Consider the following 22,061-nt stretch of genomic DNA (forward strand, 5'->3'; position numbering starts at 1 on the left):
ACGTACAGTTAACCCTCTATCTGTTGACGGCGCTGAGGAAAAAGGATATGTTAAGCTCCCGCCACTGGAAGAAGCAGTGGCGCGCACCCATCTAAGCCGTGCAGAACGTCTTTAGCACTCGCGGATCGTGCATACGTTACTCCGCCGCTGGCCAGGCTGCTTCTGCTTTACACACCATGGCAGTTCTTTTCACACAATACTTGTTCCCTTATCTCTCAGGGAACCGAGGTTACGCAAGTAGAACAGAGTACATTCTGCCTTCCCTTCCACATGAGTCAGGTAACAAAACTGACATAAATGTTTTTATTTCACCCCAATGATAGTAATATTTCATGTATGTGACCCGTCACGGAAACCAGGGACACAAGTCGGCAGCACAACTTTCGAGCAAAATGAGAAAGAAGCGCTTTTTTTCAAAATTCTCGTATAGTTTTTTTCTCTCATCAAAACGATTATGTTCATCAGTGGTTGTATATCAAGCAGGGACACGCAAACGTTTGCATTATGTTTTGTGACTTCGGATTGAAGCGCGCGTAGAGTTAAGACAGTGTGGTGTATGCGCGAGCCACACGAGAAAACACTGTATCCGCGCCACTGATCGCAGCGGCAACGAGCACTTTGATCACTTGATTTAAACACATTTCAGCTAGTATCTTATTTAAAAAACTAACGAAATGAATGCTCTGCCAGTTAACTGGAGATGTTTTATTTATTTGTAGAATTGGTACATTTGTGTCGCGAGATGTTTTAAAAAGTGGTGGGAACATGTCCCATCCGCAAATTACGCCTATGCCCGTAGTTTATTGCTTATTTATCATTAGCAAAAGTTTGTTTCATGTTACACAAGTAGGCTACACCGAAGAAAATTCCTAGTCTGTGAAACCTTTCATTGACAATGGCAATAAAATCTATTCTGATTCTGATTTATACTTGGATTCATAGCCTACTCATATCACATAGCAGATAGCACATCCTGTTTTTGATTTGAACATTGTCGACAGTTTATCTTATTTTTTATTCAGTGTAGCCTACACAAGAGTTGCCTATACAGTTTTATCGGTAGATGCTAAGAGACATTTATATATGACCTGTTTGCAAACATATATTTTTTTTTCTATGATGGCACATTTTCCCTCCTGTGCTTTACAGCTTTACAGGGGGTATGGCTTATCTAAATGAGATGTAAATGAGCCCTATTGTCACTCCCAGCAGGAGAGAGAGGCGAGAACTGCTGAGATCTTTCAGAGGCTGTTTTCTCATCTTTGTGCTTTTTTGAGTGCCTACCTTTAAATGGCCATAACTTCTCCAAATATTATCAGATTTCCTTGTGTTACACATCGTTGGAAAGCTTGGAGACTACACTTTCAGAAACCGTGAATAACTCAAAATGCCCCAGAACCGACTTGTGTCCCTACTTTCCGTGACTGGTTACATACTTCGCTCATTTTGATCAATATATACATTTTTTTTATTTATTATAAATGGCATAAGAGTGTATAATCAGTGTGAATGAAAGTAACAATAAGAAATAAGAAAGATGAGAGAATAAGAAATACTAATTAGATGAATTATAGAGCATAAAACAAAACTTAAGGCACACATCGAGAAAGTGTGACAGGCAGAGAAATGGAGTCTTATATTAAAAAAAGAAAGGAATAAAGAGAATATATTACTTATAAGAACAAAATACTTACCCTTACACTTCACACCAATCCACTTAAAACCAGAAAAGGGTCCACTACAGCGGTTACATTTATTCAAAGTTGATACTGCCGAGGAGATTACATCATGTTTGCAATTCTGTTGAAAAAAAGAAAGAATATTAGCCTAATTCCTTGTTATAAAAATCTGCTGAGACTTCTCTAAATACCATGGTACATATTGGCTGAGTGCTCATAGAAATGATTACCTGTCTAGCTATTGTGAACATGACCATTTCAAACAGCAGTGTTAAATTAGTGTGGAACCTAAACTCTGTTGGGCAGAGGCTCTCCAGGAGCAGGGCTCCCTTACCTTAGGCAAACCCTTTCTAGGTTACATTCACACACACAAATTAAAAATCACCTTCTCTGATCCATCATCTGCCTCACCGCTGACAAAACCCTTGGTGTGTTGTTCTGTTTCAGATATCACCTACAAAATATTTTTAAACATTTGTAAACACAGATAAGCAGAAAATCATGTGTACTGCTTTATGAGAAATATGAAAACATTTCTTATAACTAACCATTTACTCTAAAAGCCTTATTGGATTAGAAATCAACACGTCTTTGACAATTAAAAAAACATTAGAAATAAACGCATATTTCCAATGGTAAACATTACCTGTTGAGAGGGATCATAAAGTGTCAGCTGAGGATCAAGAGTAGAGATCTTGTGGGAGAGAGAAAAAAGGAGTTTAATGAAGATTATTTACTTTTTTACTTTCTGAATTATATATATATATAAAAAAAATATTTATAAATGAATTTCACTGTATATAGTCTGAAGTATTAAAGAAATGTATGTACAGTTTTAGAATTGACATCATTAAACAACAATACGCCATCGCATTCACGACTCTCCTGTGATTAAAGGCGACACTTTCGGTTTTCTTCCCACCGGAGCCTCACTTTCGATTTCAAAATAACGGCTGCGTGAAATCAGCGTATAGGGTTGAAAAATAAAGCAGATCTAGCAGATTTTAAGGCCTCTCTGTAAGCAATCGAGCTCTCCTTCCATGAAATGCGAAATACCTCTAGTTTTGTTTTCTTCCAGTTGCGCTCCATTTTTCTGGCTGCTCTCTTAAGGGCCCGAGTGTGCTCGCTGTACCACGGCGTTGGAGCATTTTCTTTAATCTTTTTTGAGCGCAACGGAGCAACTGTGTCTAAAGTGCTGGAAAAGAGAGAGTTAAAAGTTTCTGTCGCAATATCTAGTTCTTCTAAGCTATCTGGGATGCTGAGATGATGAAACTGATCAGGAAGATTATTAATAAAGCAATCTTTAGTGGCAGAAGTGATAGGTCTAACTAGAGTTGGGCGATATGCTCCATTTTCATATCGTCCTATCGCAGCCTGTGAGATCGGCGATACACGATATTATCGTGAGGGGGGCGGGGCTTACTTATTTGATTATTAACTTGCTTATTTACTCATCAATTTGCTTGTTTTATTACTTCCTTTTAAATGAAAATCTTTTTTTATTTTGCTAGTAAAGGTGGAGTGTTTATTAATAGGCTAAATCAGGTTATTTCCTGGAATAGTGAGGTAAAAAAAATATCCTAATCATTCTTGTATCTGACTCTGAGTATTTCAACATGTCAGCGGGAAATTTACGGACACACATTATCCTCTCACGCAGTTACAGATGCAGCATTCTGTAACTACACTGTACGTCTGCACGAGATGTGAACAAGTTTTAATAATTTCTTGGGTCAAGAAAGAGTCGGAGTCTGCGATATATGTCCTCCTACCAGTGCTCTCTCTGCCTTGATGCACTTCATATGCGCACCGCACTTCAATAAGCCCAAATAACGCGGGTTTTAAATGCCGGGAGAAATCAGAGGCAAAAATCTAAAAGTCGATCGGTTATAGGCTACTTAAACTTATGACTTGACTCTGATAAAGGAAAACGGGTTAATGCGTTTACATGACCACATGCATTGTCAGTTTATTCAGCATAGCCTAATCGAGTTAAGAACGTGCATGTAAACGCTCTCATTCCCTGAAAACGAAAGCAGAAACCGACTGAGCTTTCGCTGCATTAACGGCGCATTCTCTCAGAGACGACGGTGGATATAATGGTAGGCTACAGCAACTATCTTAATTTACTGGCTTAATATTTCTCTTGTGGACTTACATTATTGACAGTGAAAAAATTAGAAGAATATTTCTTGTTAAACTGGCAGAGTTTCACAGATGCTTCGTGAACTAAAGACTTTAGTAGGCCTAGGCGCCCTATATAATTTTATTGATATTATAATTATAATTAATATTTTGTAATTGTATTGTTTTTAGTGTTATTAGTGTCATTAAATATTTTGTTAATGAAGGCCTACCATGGAAACCAAATACTGACGAACAACGATGCCGTCTTTATCTTGGCTCTGTATAAGAATGATGCGTCTGTTAAAACAAGCACTCTTGACAATTTGTGAATGGATCACCTTGCAATTAAATTTCGTTGTGGGAATTAGTTTTTTTTTTTGTCTGTTTTAAAAACATTTTCTTTGAGGAGTCCTCACACGCGCGCGTCGTGTCGCAAGTGTGGTGATGTCGCAAGTGTGGTTGTGGTGATGTCGTGAATTTAGGCAAGGCAAATATAATTGTAGTTCCTAATTAATTTAATAACTATACTAGCTTCATAATAATAATAATAATAATAATAATAATTTAATACATTAATGGGAAAACAAGCCAATTATCGTATTGATATCGTCAAAGGCATCTGCTATCGACAATATCTCTGTCTATCGTCGATACACGATACTATCGTCTATCGGCACAACCCTAGGTCTAACATATTTGCAACACGGAGTCGACTTTGCAGCCTTGGCTAAATGAAGTTTACACGAGACTAGATAATGATCTGAGATGTCATCGCTCTGCTGCAGAATTTCAACGGCATCAACTTTGATTCCATGTGATAATATTAGATCTAGAGTATGATTACGACAATGAGTAGGTCCTGACACGTGTTGTCTAACTCCAATAGAGTTAAGAATGTCTTTAAAAGCCAATCCCAATGCATCTTTTTCGTTATCCACATGTATATTAAAATCACCAACAATTAGTACTTTATCTGCAGCCAATACTAACTCTGATAGAAAATCAGCAAATTCTTTGATAAAGTCTGTATGGTGCCCTGGTGGCCTGTATATAGTAGCCAGCACAAATCTCAAACGTGATTTATCATTTACACTATATATTGCTATATTAAGCAACAACACTTCAAAAGAATTACATTTAAAACAAGACTTCTTAGTTATTCTGAAGATATTACTATAAATTACAGCAACTCCTCCCCCTTTGCGTTTCAGACGAGGCTCATGTTTATAACAGTAATCTTGCGGGGTGGACTCATTTAAAGTAATATAACTGTCTGGTTTTAGCCAGGTTTCTGTCAAACACAGCACATCTAGGTTATAGTCTGTAATCATATCATTAACAATAAGTGCTTTTGAAGTAAGGGATCGAATATTCAGCAACCCAAGCTTTATCATTTGTTCATTCGTATTACATCTGTTTTTTATTTGTTGAACAACAATTACATTTTTACCCTTGAACGGGTTTAGGAGTTTTTTGTATCGTCCTAATTCGGGGAACAGACACAGTCTCTATATGATGATATCTAGGTGAAAGAGGCTCTATGTGATGGGATTTATCTGACCTTGGTGACGCGAGGCCACTAGCAGACGGTCGGTTTAGCCAGTCTGTCTGCTTCCTGACCTGAGCCCCAGATTGTCATGTTTGAGCTCTAAGACTATGAGCCATATTACTAGAGAGAAGAGCAGCACCATCCCAGGAGGGATGAATACCATCTCTTTTCAACAGGTCAGGTTTGCCCCAAAAACTTTTCCAATTGTCTGCGCCGACGTGAATAATAATCTTAGAGAATTTACGATTAGCATTAGCCAGCACTTTTAAATTTGCTTTGATGTCAGGCGCTCTGGCTCCCGGAAAACATGTGACTATGGTGGCTGGTGGCTCTATTTTCACGTTCCGTGTAATAGAATCGCCAATAACTAGGGCACGTTCAACAGGATTCTCAGTGGGTGTTTCACTGAGTGAGGAGAATCTATTTGAAGTTGTAACAATTAACCCTCTGGGGTCAGCAATCATTAATGTAAACGCACACAGAGAGCACGCGCTATTCAAACGCAAATGATCTGAAGCAATCCATGCAAACGTGTCAACGCCCACATCAGCTGGATAAAACACACTGCGAGTTTAATCAGACTTGTGCCCTTTATGTCATCTTGCTTCGCTGTGAGGAATAATCCTTAGGAATAATTTAGTTTCACATCGAGGACCAACGGATTCAGCTATTCAGAGCACTGTAGTAAGTTTTTTATTCTTAAGTGCTTTGTTCTAATCGCGATATGCAATAGTGTCTGTAAACGCAAAAAGACTGTTTGAATATGAATCGCGTGTCTGTGTGTGAATGAATGAATGGCACAGATGTTTACTACAGCTGTGAACAACAGCGCGCATCTGTGCCTTTCGTTAACACTTGCACTTACATTAGTAAACATGTTATTTTTACATGAACACATCTACTAGTTTAGCTTTTACCAAACTATATTGCAATACTGAGATGAGTAAAAATCGACTGAAATATGTTTAAATAAAATGTCTTTGTATAAGCAACGTATTAAACTGCAAATTAACATGTATATGCAAATATATCATAAAAACGATGTGTTACAGATGAAATATGAATGTTTAGACAAGATTTCGTTGATTAGTTTTGGATAGATTATAAAGTTTTTACTGTAAAAAAGACTACGGTCACATCAAATAAGCTTTTGTTCACCAATTTCTGCTCACGTTAAATATATAGTATGTGATGTTTTGTGAAAAATAAAGTAGGTATATTGAATTATCAATTAAGATGTTAGCATAGTGTTTGTTCCAATATTCAAACTAATGAATCCTTAACTTTGAAATACGTATGATAAAATCAAAGTATACTTTTTACAAAGAAAGATTACACTTGAAATATTGTTAAAATTGTAATTGTTGATTCATATGTGAAAACTGTTTAATAAAATAGCAAAACATTCACAAGGTAGAAGTAACATCTTAATAAGTCAATATAAACCTTCTCATTACATTATTTTAGTTTTTTATTAGTGACATTTGGGGAGAGGATATATTCCAAAACTTTCTGAAAATACAGTATGAGAATTAACTGCATAGTTACTAGAAATGTTTACCTTGGATATTATGCAATTTGCATGCATACAAAATAAGTCCTCACATTCTTTACTTGTGGTATACCCTCTCAGTGACACACCCGAATGAAAGGCTCGTTATGTGGCTCATTATGCGGGTCGTCTTCTCAGGTGTGAATCACGACCCCATGCATATTGCCTTTCCAAACAAAATGTGTCTTACAAAGTTTAAATCAATGTATTGTTTTATGTGAATGATTAGGCAGGATGATTTTCAGATCATTTTGAAGAAAAAACTCTCGGCGACAACATCCATTATTCAAAAGTCTTGTGGACACATATTTAGTATGTGTTTTTTGGCCTTATTTCAGAAACTTTAATTTTTTGTTAAAGCATAAACATTATTCTCTCAAAAATACAAACATGTACACACATGTTGCTCACATATTATGGTAGCCCTGTTTGTGCTAAATAGAGTGTAATTATACCTTTGCCATTAATATGTTTATAAGCAACTGAAAAAAGCACAAATGTCAGGGCATGTCAAAACATCTCAAGGACCCCCAAAACACCTCAGACCCCAGAGGGTTAATGTGTGTGAGAATGTACTCTAGCACAAAGTCCTCACTGGTATGGCTTTTTATGAGGACAGTATCTTATCTACATGAAAACAAACTATGCAACATATGGAGATTAGGGCTGTAACGATACGCGATATGAAACCGAAACCACGATACTCAGATCTACGATCCTGTGTTGCGTTGTGAGAAGGCAGAATCGCAACACACCCCTTCCAACTCCTAGAGTCATCCTTCCCTTCAAGATCCACATCTTTAAATTACTATTGGGAGACGTGACATTTGCAGTCAAAACTTGAAATATAAATTCTCAGAAAACGCATTTAATACCAATATATTGAAACATCTGTTTATATATCCATACTCCCTTAATAAAGGAGTCCAGACATTAGAAAAATATCAGTTTACATATGCTTTTTATATTTAATATAAGGGAAATAGGCTATACATGCGTTACGGACGTGACACAAAAAATCTTTAACTTTTAGGTGGCAAATGTTTTTTTTGTAATTCTGTGAATTACACTGCGCAAACCAAAAGTAATACTACCCACTGAATGAAGAAGGGTTGGCTCTCCACAGAACTTTCTACGAATTATTTATCATGTTTCGCATTTATGAGGAAAAAACAATGTTAAGGATGTGACAGTTCTCTGTTACGGACGTGAGCACTCTAAAAGCAGCACTAGAAGCTTTCAAACTTTCACAGAGACCTCAAATACGCATTTAAAACACCAAATATTAAGGATTGGCATATCAAGTAAAATAATATTCGATGATTGTTTGAAAATCGTACCTCTCCCCCGACATGCTCAACGATAAGACGGCGTTCACTCAAATCCCGCTCCGACATTGAATGTCTCTGTACTGTAGGCTAATAGGCCTACATGTTGTAGCCCAGTCATTAAAGAAAACGATTTAGTTTCATATTTATGTTTAAATAAAATAATACACTTTTTAATTTAATCTATGTTGATTATATGAAAAGTGAAAAGCGTGAGTAAGATCATAATATGCGCAGTATATCAGGAGACGAGTGGGCAGACATGATTGACCACTTCATTAAGTTTGTTTTTGTAGAAAGCCTTTCTTTAAAGTGAATTTTGTTAAATTGTGTTATCTTAATTTTAATCAATGTTTCATCAACCAATTGAATGGATTTAATAAATAATAAATATAGCAGGCAATATAATCAGGACACGGAGGCGCAGGCGCGTGAACTGGAGCTCGTCTCATAAATGAACCGAAACTCAGCATATAAGCTACTTGCCTCACAGACCGGAGACATATATCGATAGAAAGCTTGGAATGTGTAGCCTACTGTGTAGCCTACTTTTAAACAAAACAATTCAAAACGAAAAAAAGAAAACAGACTGCTCTCGGCTCATGTAATCCGTATGTGCATTTCTCTCCGGCGAGTTCACTACTGCGAAGATCGCGAGTCAGCATCGTCAACTTCATCTTTGACACAGAAAACACTTGTTTATTAATAAACAATAGAAATGTCTCCTTGCTATATTTGACATTCATAATCATTACTTTTACCGGTTCTTTGTGACAGCTTTTAGGCGCGCTTTAGGTCCCTTACATGGCGTCACTACCGCTTAATAGTTAATATTGTTCTTTGGTGTTCAGTTTATACAGGTTTTTCAAACTATCTTATTTAATAAAAATATTAAATATTTAATTTAACATTAAAAAAAATATATAAAAAATCGTGAAACGATCCGAATCGTGGGTTTGCTGTATCGTTATAAACTTATATGGTACATAAATTACCTGTTGATTGGTGTCATTAAGTCTCAACTGAGGATCCGTCTCGGTTGAAATCTTATGAGGAACAAAGAAAACAGTTTGATTATAAATACATAAATTTGCACAATTGCTTTTACACAAACTATGGTCCAATCCGACTGTACTGAAGTAAGAGAAACACTGTTAGTACTGTAGTGACAGTACTCTAGTAAGTGAATATGAGGACATACAGACACAAACTATGGTCCAATCTGACTGTAGTGAAAAATCTGCTGAGACTTCTCTAAATACCATGGTACATATTGGCTGAGTGCCCATAGAAATGATTACCTGTCTAGCTATTGTGAACATGACCATTTCAAACAGCAGTGTTAAATTAGTGTGGAACCTAAACTCTGTTGGGCAGAGGCTCTCCAGGAGCAGGGCTCCCTTACCTTACACCGTGTCCTAACTACACGCGACGCGAGAAGATTCCAGCGACAGGCAGTGTGTCTGTCCACACTAGACGCAACGCGACTGTGAGACACCACAACGTCAATCAAAAATCACAGCCAATCAGAACAGTGTGTGGGCGGGGTCTCGCGGCAAGTGCACAGCACTAGAGAGTTATCTTGACGGCAATCGCACGAAAATGGATTAGTAGCTACATAATCAAATTATAAAATATTACACCATTAAAAAAATACATAGGCTACTGAGTTACTAAAACAATCTTTGTCAAATAATACACTTGTTTGTTCACAGTTTTAACGTTCTTGTTTCCATTTGTTTAATTTCAAGATCTGAGGTGAATTATATCCATTGTTGCTTTTACAGCTTCATAGCTGGAGCACTAAATGACATTCAAAGTCACATTACACACTTTTAACATTAAAGGTATAGCGGAGGATTTTTTTACTTCCGGGTGGGTAGTGTATACTATTGGTCCTCCTAATTGTCAATCATTCTGGTGAATCAATCAAACTTTTCAAAAAGTCGAGAGGGCGGGTCTTATCTAAAATTCGGAAAGATCCTCCGCTATACCTTTAAATGAAGCACATAAATAGTGCCTGAGATTATCATTGCCATACTTTGTGTTTGTTGTTCCAGTGCGACATCGCAGGAAAATAGAAACCATTTCTAAATTAGAAACGTCGCGTGTCGACGTCGCAGCTGGTTAGGACAAAAACTTTGATTAATATGGAAAATATACCTTTTATCGCGTGTCGCGGCGTCGCGTCGCGTCGCGTGTAGTTAGGACACGGTGTTAGGCAAACCCTTTCTAGGTTACATTCACACACAAATTAAAAATCACCTTCTCTGATCCATCATCTGCCTCACCGCTGACAAAACCCTTGGTGTGTTGTTCTGTTTCAGATATCACCTATGAAATATTTTTAAACATTTGTAAACACAGATAAGCAGAAAATCATGTGTACTGCTTTATGAGAAATATGAAAACATTTCTTATAACTAACCATTTACTCTAAAAGCCTTATTGGATTAGAAATCAACACGTCTTTGACAATTAAAAAAACATTAGAAATAAACGCATATTTCCAATGGTAAACATTACCTGTTGAGAGGGATCATAAAGAGTCAGCTGAGGATCAAGAGTAGAGATCTTGTGGGAGAGAGAAAAAAGGAGTTTAATGAAGATTCATTTCAGAATAACAGATAATACAGGTGAATTCATAGATTAACAATTAATGTGTGTGAGAATGTACTCTAGCACAAAGTCCTCACTGGTATGGATTTTTGTGAGGACAGCATCTTATCTACATGAAAACAAACTATTCAACGTATGGAGATTCTACATGATTTTGCCAAAACTTAAAGGGGTGGTAAAACACCTTTTTTCGAAGGCTTGATTGTGTTTGTGGGGTGCACTGTAACATGTGTTCATGCTTCGTTTTTAAAAATTCGCATTTTTCACATATTTAACCATTATTCTACACTGCTCTGTCCCTCCTTGTAAAAACGGTCGGATGATTTCCGGGTTCTATGAAGCCCCGCCCTCAAAAATACGCAATGGGCTCAGATTGGTTAGCTGGCCCAGTGTGCTGTGATTCGCTAACCGCCAAGTGCAAGTTCGCTGCGCTGGTGATATTAAACAGAAGTTTGTATGTGTTCGTCGGATACGTATGAATTAGCATTTAACAAACTGGTTTGTGGAGCCAAACAGCGTTGTCCTTCGTTTACTTCCTTGCTACAACGTACAATTAACAATACGAACTATTACAGGAAAACGCATCAACGAAAAAAAATCATACCTACAGGTTGTGGCTCGTAAACAACAGTTGGAACTGCTCGATCTTTCAGGACAAGCCGTTTGTGAATCCTGCATTGAACTCGCGTAGATTGAGGAAGCTTTCCTCCGGAAAATGTGCAGCACAGAGAGTGGCATTTGGATTATAATTATGAGGGACCAAGTAAAAAATAAATTGTAACCGTCCTTAGGAAGACAACAAAGTGGACCTGCAATCTGGGTGAAAATAACAGCATTTCGACGGCATAGCAGCAACGACACTCTACTGCCACAACAACTCTTTTCCAAAGCAACATAAAATTGCCTCGCCCCCTTTATTTATTGTGTTCCCAGAGGAGGGGTTTATGTAAATATTGGGCTTAGTGATGTCAGCAAGCCCACAGGAATGTCGTGTAGTCCCTATCAGCCGTTTCTGTAGTTCTTAGAAATTGATTTCTTTAAATGCAAATCTCTCCCTTTGCTTTAAACTTTGAACGTTGTAACTTTGCAGATGTTGTTTTATGCTCAAACAGCAACATTACACACTAACTACAGTTAGAAAAGTCAAATCGTGTTTTACCACCCCTTTAAATGGTACATAAATTACCTGTTGATTGGTGTCATTAAGTCTCAACTGAGGATCCGTCTCAGTTGAAATCTTATGAGGAACAAAGAAAACAGTTTGATTATAAATACATAAATTTGCACAATTGCTTTTACACAAACTATGGTCCAATCCGACTGTACTGAAGTAAGAGAAACACTGTTTGTACTGTAGTGACAGTACTCTGGTAAATATGAGGACATACAGACACAAACTATGGTCCAATCTGACTAATACTGAACTTCTGTCTATCCTTCTCAATACACAATATGACACCAGCAGTGAATATGAGGACATACAGACGTGGCTGCTTCTTCTTTAGTTTTTAATTTGGTCCTCCTGGATCTTGTAGCTGCCATCTCCTGCAAAGGCCACATGGTGTTTTTAATCAGTTTACAACATGACTTTTAGATATCACTGACATAATCAACTGTTTTACACCTTTATTTGTTATTATGAACGGTGAAATTATTAACAATAACGATTATTATACATACCAGGATGTAATACCAATAAGTTTTACTAGTACAGTAAAACATGAATCTTGTGTTTAGTGATTTTAATTTTTTTTAAACATGCTGCTTTTCTCTCTCAAACACACTGTAGATGTCCCTAAAGTTAACCATTATAATTTGACTAACAGCACCTTCCTCAGCTTAAAAACTAGGACTAGCTAAGGAACAAAGTTTCAGTTACAAATAATCACCATGCTTCGGGATACTAACGTTAAATAATAGTTGTTAGGCCTAAATTGCACGACAGGGACCTAGAAATTGAGTAGGTTATCGAACTAACATTAACGTTATACTGATTCACAAGTCAACCTCATTACACTGCCCAAATGTTCCGCGAAATAAATATGATCTCAATATGGCAATAACGTGATTAATAAGTTCAATATTAAATTAAATCCTCACGCGTTGTGAAATACAGACACGTGTCACCAAAGCTAGCTTATAGCCTAACTGCTAATTCAAATTAACTTTAGAATATTTCAAACTACTACCAACGGAATATAAAAATAATATTAATACAGTTTTTAGACTTGAAGTGTAGCTGGGTGCTTGGAATTTGAACACAATTCTTACCTGACGTCTCTTCACCGTGAAGACTGATCCGCACGTGGCTGGCTGTCTCAGAAATGTGGTGATGAATCGTTCATTAACGGGATCCGTTCATTGCGTCTGTCACGTGACAAATGAACGAAAGACTCGGAAGGTAAAGTTATTATTTATGTTACCTGTGAATTATTTTTTACTGCATTATAATTATTTCTTAATTCAGAATATGATCAAGATTGCGTAGGTGGATGTGTTTTGGGAATTTGCCTGTTAAAAGTATAACATTTAAAGCCCCTTAAATTAACGAAATGACTCGAAAAAAGATTCCTTCATTTTGATGAACGAGTTTGAACGAGATTAACACAGTGGTTTGACAAAACCCGAAATTATGAGGACTTCTTGCGATCAGCCAATCACAATCCTCAATTCCATACACATGGGTGAATATTCATGAGGAGATGCAGTACCACTGACCCACCTACAGAGGCGCTGTCTCGATACACAGCTGATACACAAAATCATGTAATTGTGAACTATGGGGACATGAGCTGAAATTTTGACTTTGAGCTCCCCCTAGCAATAGAAACACTTCTACATTGTCAGTATTATGAGGACACTGGCCCTGTCCTCATAATTCAAAATGTCCTCATAGTGTGGTGTGTATTCATATGAAATGTCCTCATAAATCACAAAAACACACACACACACACACACACACACACACACACACACAGACAACGATAGCTACCTACATTAACTGCAACATCTTTCCAGGCAGCAGATGGACTAATTGTTTTTCCTGTTGATCAAATTATGTTTTTTTAGGCCAAGAACTCCACTAAAACTTTTTGGAACAGGATTGCTTAATAAAGGTAAGAATGGATGGGTAGATTTTATTTATGGTTTTGCTCTTTTTATGTGTCCGGTGTATTGTAGGTCATAACCATTTTCACAACAGCCATCTTTTCTCCCTCCCATTTAGAAAGACCAATACTACACATCACCTCTTGTGCATGTCTTCATGGCAAGGCGATTATCACATACTCAGGTTACACTCCACTTGCTGTTAACTGGATTCACACTTTTTAATCTTTTTAAAAATATATATATATATATATTAGTCTTTTTAGACTCTACCTGCTTCATCTAAAGTGATTGATGGTGTTATTGTTGATAACAGTGGTTAACTTAGGATCTAATCTCTCATCCCAGTATGACGAGCAGGCAGCCACTGCCGCTGCGCAGACTTTTCTGTCAGTGCTTAATCGCACCATAGAAGAACCCAGGCAGAGGAGTCAGGACATGCCTACTCCTTCAACTGTACAAAACGAGATGTCCAGGTAGTGTAGCCAGCCAGCAGTAGTGCATTTATTTTTCAAGTCAGCCATGCGGTATCAGAGCTGAGGGTGTAGCAACAATAGTCTTGACTCAAATGCACGACTCAAACACAGCGTTAGGCAGGGTAACAGTCTTTACTGGAAAAACAGGTTCGGTACACAAGTAATCCATCAGCGGGGGCAAACAAACCAGACAGGGATCAGGCAAAGGCGAGGTCAACCAGAACACAGGCAGGGGTCAATACCAAGGAACTAGAAAATACTACAGAGCAATAAAGGCTATGAAGTAACGCACGGGGACAAAAAGACGAACTGGCAACGGACAGGGGAAACACAGGGACTATATATACACACACACAGAACAGGTGAAAGTATTGAGGGTGGGGACAGACAATCAAGGAGGAGGACGAAACCACACGAGGAGGGAAGGGGAATCTGAAACGAGAGGAGAAGTCAATACAACAAGATGACACAGGAAACAGAACTATAACATGGACCGAGTCATGACATGCAGGTTGTAGGGGATTTGTGAAATGTTATTCCACATACACAGCCATCCCATGCAAATTTAATTTTTTACTGACCCCTTTTTGTAAAATATTACAAATCTATTTTACAAACAAGGGTCTCACATTTTTTTACTTTTTTGCAGATCATTCCCTGGATTTTTCAAAAGAAAATCTGCAGACAAACACAGAGACAAGAAACATAAACCATGGAAAGGATTTGACATGGCTTTTTTCTTATTGAGTGACAAAGCAGAAACAACCCCGACCACACAAGATGAACTGGAGCTACTACAGGCAGGGCTGGGAAAGAGGACTCTCTCGATCACTAAAGACTTAAGCCATGAAGAGGTGAGGAGCAGCATCTTTCTTTATCTCCCCCTACCTCCTCTATCATTGCCTTCTCCACAATCGATTTTTACAGATATACCTTCCTGAAATGTTCTGTCTTTATTACTGTAGTTGTCCACTTTACTGGAGAGCACCTACCCGAAAATGGCAAGTCTTGAAGGAGGATGGCTTCTATACAAAGCAGCTGGTATGTTAAACAAGACATTAGATTAACATAAGGCTATTTGAATAGAATCTTTAAATAGTGTGGAGCCCTGCACTACACAAGGCTTTTCCGAGTTCAAAAGGAGTTTCCAGAGTTTCCCTAAATAAGCTGTTCGAAAATACTGACTTGACAGTTTTTTTGTTTTTTTTTTAAGTGGGCACATCCATGTGTACAGTGATCATAATGTGATAACCAAACTTGCCGCAAGGAGATATGGGAAATTTAGTGAATAATGTTAGAGCTTAACTCAAGAAGAGATGTCATAGAGGCTCGTATCTAAACATAAAAACATCTAATATATTTTTCTGAAACATGACATTGTAGATTATTATAATGCAGAACACCTGATTGTGCACGTTTTAACTTTTTGTCCTCGATTTCATTATCATTACAGTCGATAATACTTTTCCTCATGTCATTATTTTTCACTTACAAGTATGCCATGAATGGGTCAACTTACACTGGCTGAATGCCATGCTCAGCACACTGATGTTAATATACTTGGTTGGCACTACTTTTAATTCCCATAAAACTTGAATTTGCAGGTGGACATGGAAGGAGGAGAATGACCGCTGTCGCCTTAGAGTCAGAGGGATACACTGGCTCTGTTCTTAGAAGCGCCTCCGCAGGAGGGAAGTTTATGTTATATATTGCTCCTCTCCAAGAGAAGATTGATCTGACACCACTGCCAGTGGATGCTCCAGAGTTCAGTCTCATGCCAAAGGCTACATGCACACAGTGCAAAATGGTCATGCCATTGCAAATGCTTGCCCTTCATGTGCAAGGTGATTGTGAAGGGACGTCTTGGACAGCTCTTTGTGATTCAGAGGTGAGACGCCTTTCTTGTCACATTTTTCCACTTAATGCAAGTGAAAGGTGAATGTTGCCACCAGGCCTCCAGACTAACTTTTTTTAAAACTGTCCCTGGACATTCCTGAAAAACGGTCTCAACCATCCCGAAGTGAATGTAAACTGTCCCAAAATCGAAATGGTGTTTTTTTTAGTGTTTTTTTTCTTCTCTAATTGTTATCATCTATGTCTGTTATTGGCATAAGATAAACAGAAACATCATTATGAGAAAATAAAGTGTAGTCATAATAAATTAAAAAAGCCCCTGGAAACATGAATTTGAATATTAAAAATACATATATTATATCAAAGCCGAGTGTCTGATTAAGCATCCACAAAAGTCTGAGTGAAAATAACCATAACTATAAGAAAACCTGGTTTAAAAAAATGAATTTTGCTGTTTAGATTAAAAAAATCTTGGCCTGTTTAAATGTTAAATGACTGACAACTGTCAATCAGTGTTATCTAGTTATCTGACACATTGTTTGGCTGCATTTTCAGCAAGAAGATGAGGAGCTTGATTCTTCTGTTCCTGCGACTTTAGATGTGCCACCATCGAACAAGGTATGGTTATATGTAGGACAGAATAATATTTATTGCAATAATAATATAATCTTTTATATTTTTATTACTCCTGATTTTGAGTGAAACCATAAATGATCAAATGAACATTTACTATTTACCATTTATGCTGAGAGGGTTGCTATAAAAATTGGAACTAATCCTGTCCATACATCTTCCCATTTAGCAAAGTAAGACAAAATGCCCGATATGCAACAAATACTTCCCAAGCCAGGACATTGAGTTCCACGCCAGTATCTGTGGAACAAGGTAAGTCAAGTCACATTTATTTATATAGCACATTTCGTGCGACAGGTGCAGACTCAATGTGCTTAAGAGTAAAAAAATAAATAAATAAATAAAACAGACAAGTGGTGTATGTCCTTTGCATATAATAACATCACATTTTTTAGTTTGCTGTGATTAGATGGAATTCATTGTAACTTCCATTCTTAGTTGTAGTCCTGTATGGAGCCCAGATGCTGGACCTGAAAGTCCCCATGATCTGCAAGAACCAACACAAGATCCAATAGATGACATCTCATGGTAAAAAAAAAGAAAAGGGATCTTGAAACTTTGATTTTGCTGCCAAAATATCTTTAGATTTTTAAGATGTAATAATTTATTTTAACAGTGAAGAAGATGTTCTGCGTTGGGTTGACTCAAAAGTTGAGACGGGGAAGACCTTCAACATTTGTGTCTCGAGGGACAACATGCTGGAGAGAGGTCTAAAGCTTTGGCAGCGCCAGAAGACTGGAGGCCCAGCGAACAAACTGAAAATTACCTTCATAGGAGAAGCTGGCATCGACACTGGGGCATTAAGGAAGGAGTTCCTGTCTGGTAAGTAGTAAGCCAGTCACAAGTGTGTAATACTTCCAAATCAACAATAAAACCCTGTGACTGAGGCTGTTCTCTGGTTTGTTTATGTCCACAGAGATGGTTGCTGGGATAGAGACGCGCCTCTTTGAAGGGGGGAAGAAGGGGAAGATCCCAAAATACTCCATCACTGACCTGGACAAAAACTATTTTAAGTTTGTTACTCTTATTCATATTCTCATATTAATCAACAGTATTACTTATTTACTTGCATTTACACAATGGTGTATACTATAATGGTGTGTACAACTACTCACTGCTAGAGGAATAGACTACATTAAAAAGATATTGCTCGTGGTACACCTCTACATATCTTGTCTTAAGACACTTTGACTCTGTGACTTTGGGTACATAGTAAGTAACCATTCCAAATATTGGCTCCTGGCCATTCCAGCCAGGAACTTATCTCCTGATTCTGTAACGTGAGGCACCTTGGTGTACAAGTGCACCCCCCTGACATGATGCTGGTATGTCACAGGGACTTGGGTACATAGGAATGAATTTATATTTTCACCTCGTGCATTGTATTTGTCTTATCCGGCTTAGTACAATGTTACGATGTCATTTAGCAGACGCTTTTATCCAAAGCGACGTACATTGAGAGTTCCTACAACACAAGCAAGGACTTGTGTAGTACTTCCTACTCTTTGTAACTGGATATCTCAGGACAAACAGCTTGGCAGAATTTGATTATATGTGACCAGAAGGTCCAGTTGGACTCTGAACTAATTAGATTTTGGAGTTCAAAGGTTAAGGTCACTGTGATCTCACAAGGTGGTTTTAGTCTGAAGAATGTGATCTTTGGGATGGATTGATAAATTAGTCAAAATTAACCTAAATATTCACTTTCATATTTAAATTATATTCCTTCAGCCTTCACCACATGGGGTAAACAGAGGATGTTGGCCTAAATGGCAAACTGACTCTTGTTGCTGGAGGAATATACGTACATGGAAGTATTTTCAACAATCAACTTTCTCTAGCATAGTTTTTAGATAATAGAGGAAAAAAATATATCCATGGTAATGGTGTGAATGAACAGGGAGGTCAATACATAATTTTGTCATAGCATCACTTTTTTATTTCCCCCTCTTATATCCAGAGTTGCTGGTGAAATATTTGCAGTGAGCCTTGGCCAAGGTGGACCGCCTCCAAGCTTTCTTCAAGAGTGGTGTTACCAGTATCTGGTGACCGGGACACTGAAGGACATCACAAAAGAAAATGTGCATGATGCAGAGTTGTCCACATTAATCGAAATGGTGTGTTGAAATCTCAAGCGCATATCCTTCCCATTATGAAAGTCTTGTGTGAAAAATATTTTTTCTGGAAGTTATGTTTGGAAAATATGCTTTCAGATTGAAAATGCAACTGACGTGACACAGTACACAGAGGAAATTCTTAACTGTGGATATACGGGCCCCATCACCTTGGAGCACAAAGACAGCATAGTAAGGTATGCATTGTTTTTTCTATAGCTCACCAAACGTTTCATGGATTTTTACCAAGGTGCAGTGAGCCAACCATGGTCTACAGATGACAAGTTAAAGTCATTGGGCCTCATTCACCGCCAGTGCATACGCACAAATCTGTGCTTAAACCTTGCGTACAATCGTTTGACACACAAATCTGGGATTCAGCAATATTTTCAAAAGGTCTGCAGTAAGATAGGCACTAAAGTTAATGTCCAATGTCTATCTTTTTGTTAGAGCTGTTTTGCTACATGCCACCACGAAGCGTACACCAATGCTTCAACAACTGCAAGAAGGCCTTGAACTCTACCAACTACTGTCAGTCATGCAAAGGAAACCCAAGGAATGTCGGAATCTTTTCGTGATTGGGGATGATGACAAGGTAAAATAAACAAGACGGGTGCTCATAAAACACAGTCTTGCTAACGAGCCTAAGGCAAGGCAACTGTATTGAAATAGCAAATTTTAAGCACAAAGTGATTAAAAGTGCTTTACACAGTAAAATAAAAATCTGCATATAGAATCCACATTTATAAAATAGTAACATGAATGCCTAAGTCCAAAACCAGTCCAAAACCTGTCTCACACCCCACACTTGGAGATGGCTTTCTGTGTTACCTTCAGTTGAGAGACAGCCATTTTAGTCCCCCTCTTAGACAATTTATGGAGTGGGATTTTGATTTGATTGGTGGTTCCGACCTATAATAACTCTACTGTTCAATTTAAAGTGGTTCATTATTTCCTCGCCCCACTATTTTACTCGTGATCTAACGGCAAGTGACTTTCCGTTTGTCTGAAATGCATGAAATTTTAGAATTAGACTCCCACTTAAATATCACGTCTCATACTGTTTGTTGTGCTAAATATAATTGGTTTTAGCTATGCTCTTGTCTGTCTTGACTTCTAAGATGCAATCCAAACTAACCAGCCCAATGTACTTTATGTTTCAAGGTTGATTCACATTACATCATCTCCAGCCTGGCTCCAGTGATGAGCGAGACAGGTTCAGTAAAACAAAGGACAGAGACGCAGATACTGAACTTCTTTCAAGATTTCCTTCTCGAGCTGGAGGGTATGTATTGGCATTACATTTTTACATGTTGGTAGCAGAGCTACTCCATGTCTACAGCAGCTGGTTTAAGGTCATATGCAAGTAAATCACAGACATTGTGGGGAGTCTGGGTACGCTACATGAGCGACCTACAATCTGTGCAATTTATGCTTGTTCTACTAGTGCAGCTTACTCCCCCCCGCTTTTGGTAATTTTTCTAAAATCACGTTTTGCTTTCAAATCAACTGAGCTGCACCAATGTCAATGTCATCCATCAAACTGAATATGAAACTTTTTCACCATTTTCTTGCATTTGACTATGCTTAACTAAAGATGGGGACACCAGTCAGCCTGATGAAGAAGACAATGGAGCACCGCTCTCGGTTCCTCGAGTGATGCAGTGGCTCACGGGGCAGGCTCACAGACACATGCTGGTCTCAGAAAGGGAGAATTTCAAAATCACAGTCCTGTTCGATCACACTTGTCTTGAACGCATGCCAAAGCACACAGTGTGCTACCCTGTTGTGAGTGCATGCAGCACCACTATAACATTCCCCACAGCACATCTGAAAGATAGTGATGCATTTAAGTCCAACCTTGAAATTGCAATCCGATATGGTTCCAGGTTTGATAGAGTTTAACTTTTTGTTTTACTAAACCTGATGTGTTTAGTCAGTTAATTTTAGTTCAACCCTGATCCTCTCAGACTACTAGTAATCACCACTCCTGCAAAATGTCTCCTGTTGTCTGCTGGGTGTTCTGTTATTTTCTTGCAATCAGTCTTGCATATAGAAACGTTCTGAAATATACTGTACAATTAATGGTATACCAGCATTGACACCCCCTCCTTCTCTGGGAAACAAGCAGAAACTGATAACATGACAGCAGAATTTCAATTGGCAACACACTCAAAAGCTCTGAATGTTTGGACAGTTGCTATTGCTCTCATGTGTCTGATACACTGTGCTCAAAATTATACAAAGCAAAATTTAAAGAGGGATGTATTTCTTTGCATTTCTGCTTGTTTCCCAGAGAAGGGTGGGTATAAGTCTGACATTTGACATTAGGTGTTGACCACTGAAGAGACCAGAAAGTGCCATAGAGGTGTTAAAAATCTTGTTAAAGTTATAGTCTTTTGTTACTATAATAAGAATTGTTGTTAATAATAAGAATAATAATTATTATTATTTGAGCCGATAATGTAATTCATTGTCATATGATAATTTTCATTTTAAATATTTTTGTTATATTGAATATACTGTATTTTTCACCGATCGTTTTTACACACAACAAGCAGGCAGCAAACTTAATTGATTAGGCTATTCAAATCTTCCTATGTGGCGGCAGGACAATTCAGGATCTACTGTAAGGTCATTAATGTTCTGTATTTTGTTCCAGCAATAAAATAATTTGAATTAAAGTGGTTCTCGTCAGGATGCGAGGGTCTGATGCTCCTTCTGTTTATGCATTTTTCATGTTTAGAGATGTGTGTACATACGGATATGATTACCCAGCAAACATTTTGATGTCTTTCTCACGTCTGATTAATGTTGTACATTACGAACCGAATCGGGTTGAATCGGAAGCTGACGAATCGGAACCTAACTTCAGCGTCGCTTGGAGTTAGGTTCATCCTGTCGTCTATTTGAGGCAATAGAGGGGCTGAAATGAAAGTTTTTCTTAGGTCGTTTTTCAGATGATTAAACGCCGGCAAATCGACGTGGAAGCGACAGAAGGAAAATGCAAAGATTGAGACTT

At 37.9% G+C, this 22,061-nt stretch overlaps 2 protein-coding genes across 6 annotated transcripts in view; one reads left to right on the forward strand and one right to left on the reverse strand.

Moving 5' to 3' along the window:
- Positions 1–21,739, forward strand: part of LOC311071431 (G2/M phase-specific E3 ubiquitin-protein ligase-like) — a 42,536-nt gene extending 20,797 nt beyond the window's left edge. Inside the window, exons 2-17 of one of the 4 annotated variants that reach the window (XM_084095840.1) lie at positions 13,924–13,970; positions 14,081–14,146; positions 14,311–14,438; positions 15,088–15,292; positions 15,404–15,479; positions 16,043–16,326; positions 16,848–16,910; positions 17,095–17,177; positions 17,364–17,453; positions 17,542–17,747; positions 17,842–17,938; positions 18,886–19,042; positions 19,139–19,236; positions 19,490–19,634; positions 20,204–20,324; positions 20,637–21,739. In XM_084095840.1, coding sequence (XP_083951966.1) covers positions 14,120–14,146; positions 14,311–14,438; positions 15,088–15,292; positions 15,404–15,479; positions 16,043–16,326; positions 16,848–16,910; positions 17,095–17,177; positions 17,364–17,453; positions 17,542–17,747; positions 17,842–17,938; positions 18,886–19,042; positions 19,139–19,236; positions 19,490–19,634; positions 20,204–20,324; positions 20,637–20,944 — 2,088 coding nt within the window. In that variant the 5' untranslated portion in view covers positions 13,924–13,970; positions 14,081–14,119 and the 3' untranslated portion in view covers positions 20,945–21,739. Of the gene's footprint in view, positions 1–13,923; positions 13,971–14,080; positions 14,147–14,310; positions 14,950–15,087; positions 15,293–15,403; positions 15,480–16,042; positions 16,327–16,847; positions 16,911–17,094; positions 17,178–17,363; positions 17,454–17,541; positions 17,748–17,841; positions 17,939–18,885; positions 19,043–19,138; positions 19,237–19,489; positions 19,635–20,203; positions 20,325–20,636 lie in introns of those variants that run through there. The other 3 variants (XM_084095841.1, XM_084095843.1, XM_084095842.1) reach the window with 3 other exon arrangements.
- Positions 539–13,717, reverse strand: LOC311071436 (uncharacterized protein). 2 transcript variants are annotated; one of them, XM_084095852.1, is made up of 8 exons: positions 12,337–13,717; positions 12,041–12,091; positions 10,762–10,809; positions 10,501–10,569; positions 9,231–9,281; positions 2,326–2,373; positions 2,065–2,133; positions 539–1,800 (listed from the first exon to the last, which is right to left on the reverse strand). In XM_084095852.1, the coding sequence occupies exons 1-8, from the start codon at positions 12,412–12,414 to the stop codon at positions 1,501–1,503; spliced, it is 714 nt and encodes a 237-aa protein (XP_083951978.1). In that variant the 5' UTR covers positions 12,415–13,717; the 3' UTR covers positions 539–1,500. The 2 variants fall into 2 exon arrangements, with proteins under 2 accessions (XP_083951978.1, XP_083951979.1); XM_084095853.1 differs by having other exon boundaries at positions 539–2,133.
- Positions 21,740–22,061: the final 322 nt, after the last annotated feature.

This window comes from Abramis brama (assembly GCF_963993115.1).
Source record: "Abramis brama genome assembly, chromosome: 20".
Lineage (NCBI taxonomy): Eukaryota > Metazoa > Chordata > Actinopteri > Cypriniformes > Leuciscidae > Abramis > Abramis brama.

Coding starts and splice junctions, on each gene's coding strand:
- LOC311071436 (XM_084095852.1), bottom strand. CDS start 12,414: ATGTGGCCTTTGCAGGAGATGGCAGCTACAAGATCCAGGAGGACCAAA. Junction 2,374..9,230: donor TTAATGACACCAATCAACAG/GTAATTTATGTA, acceptor CTCTCCCACAAG/ATCTCTACTCTTGATCCTCA. Junction 1,801..2,064: donor CAGATGATGGATCAGAGAAG/GTGATTTTTAAT, acceptor TTTTTTCAACAG/AATTGCAAACATGATGTAAT.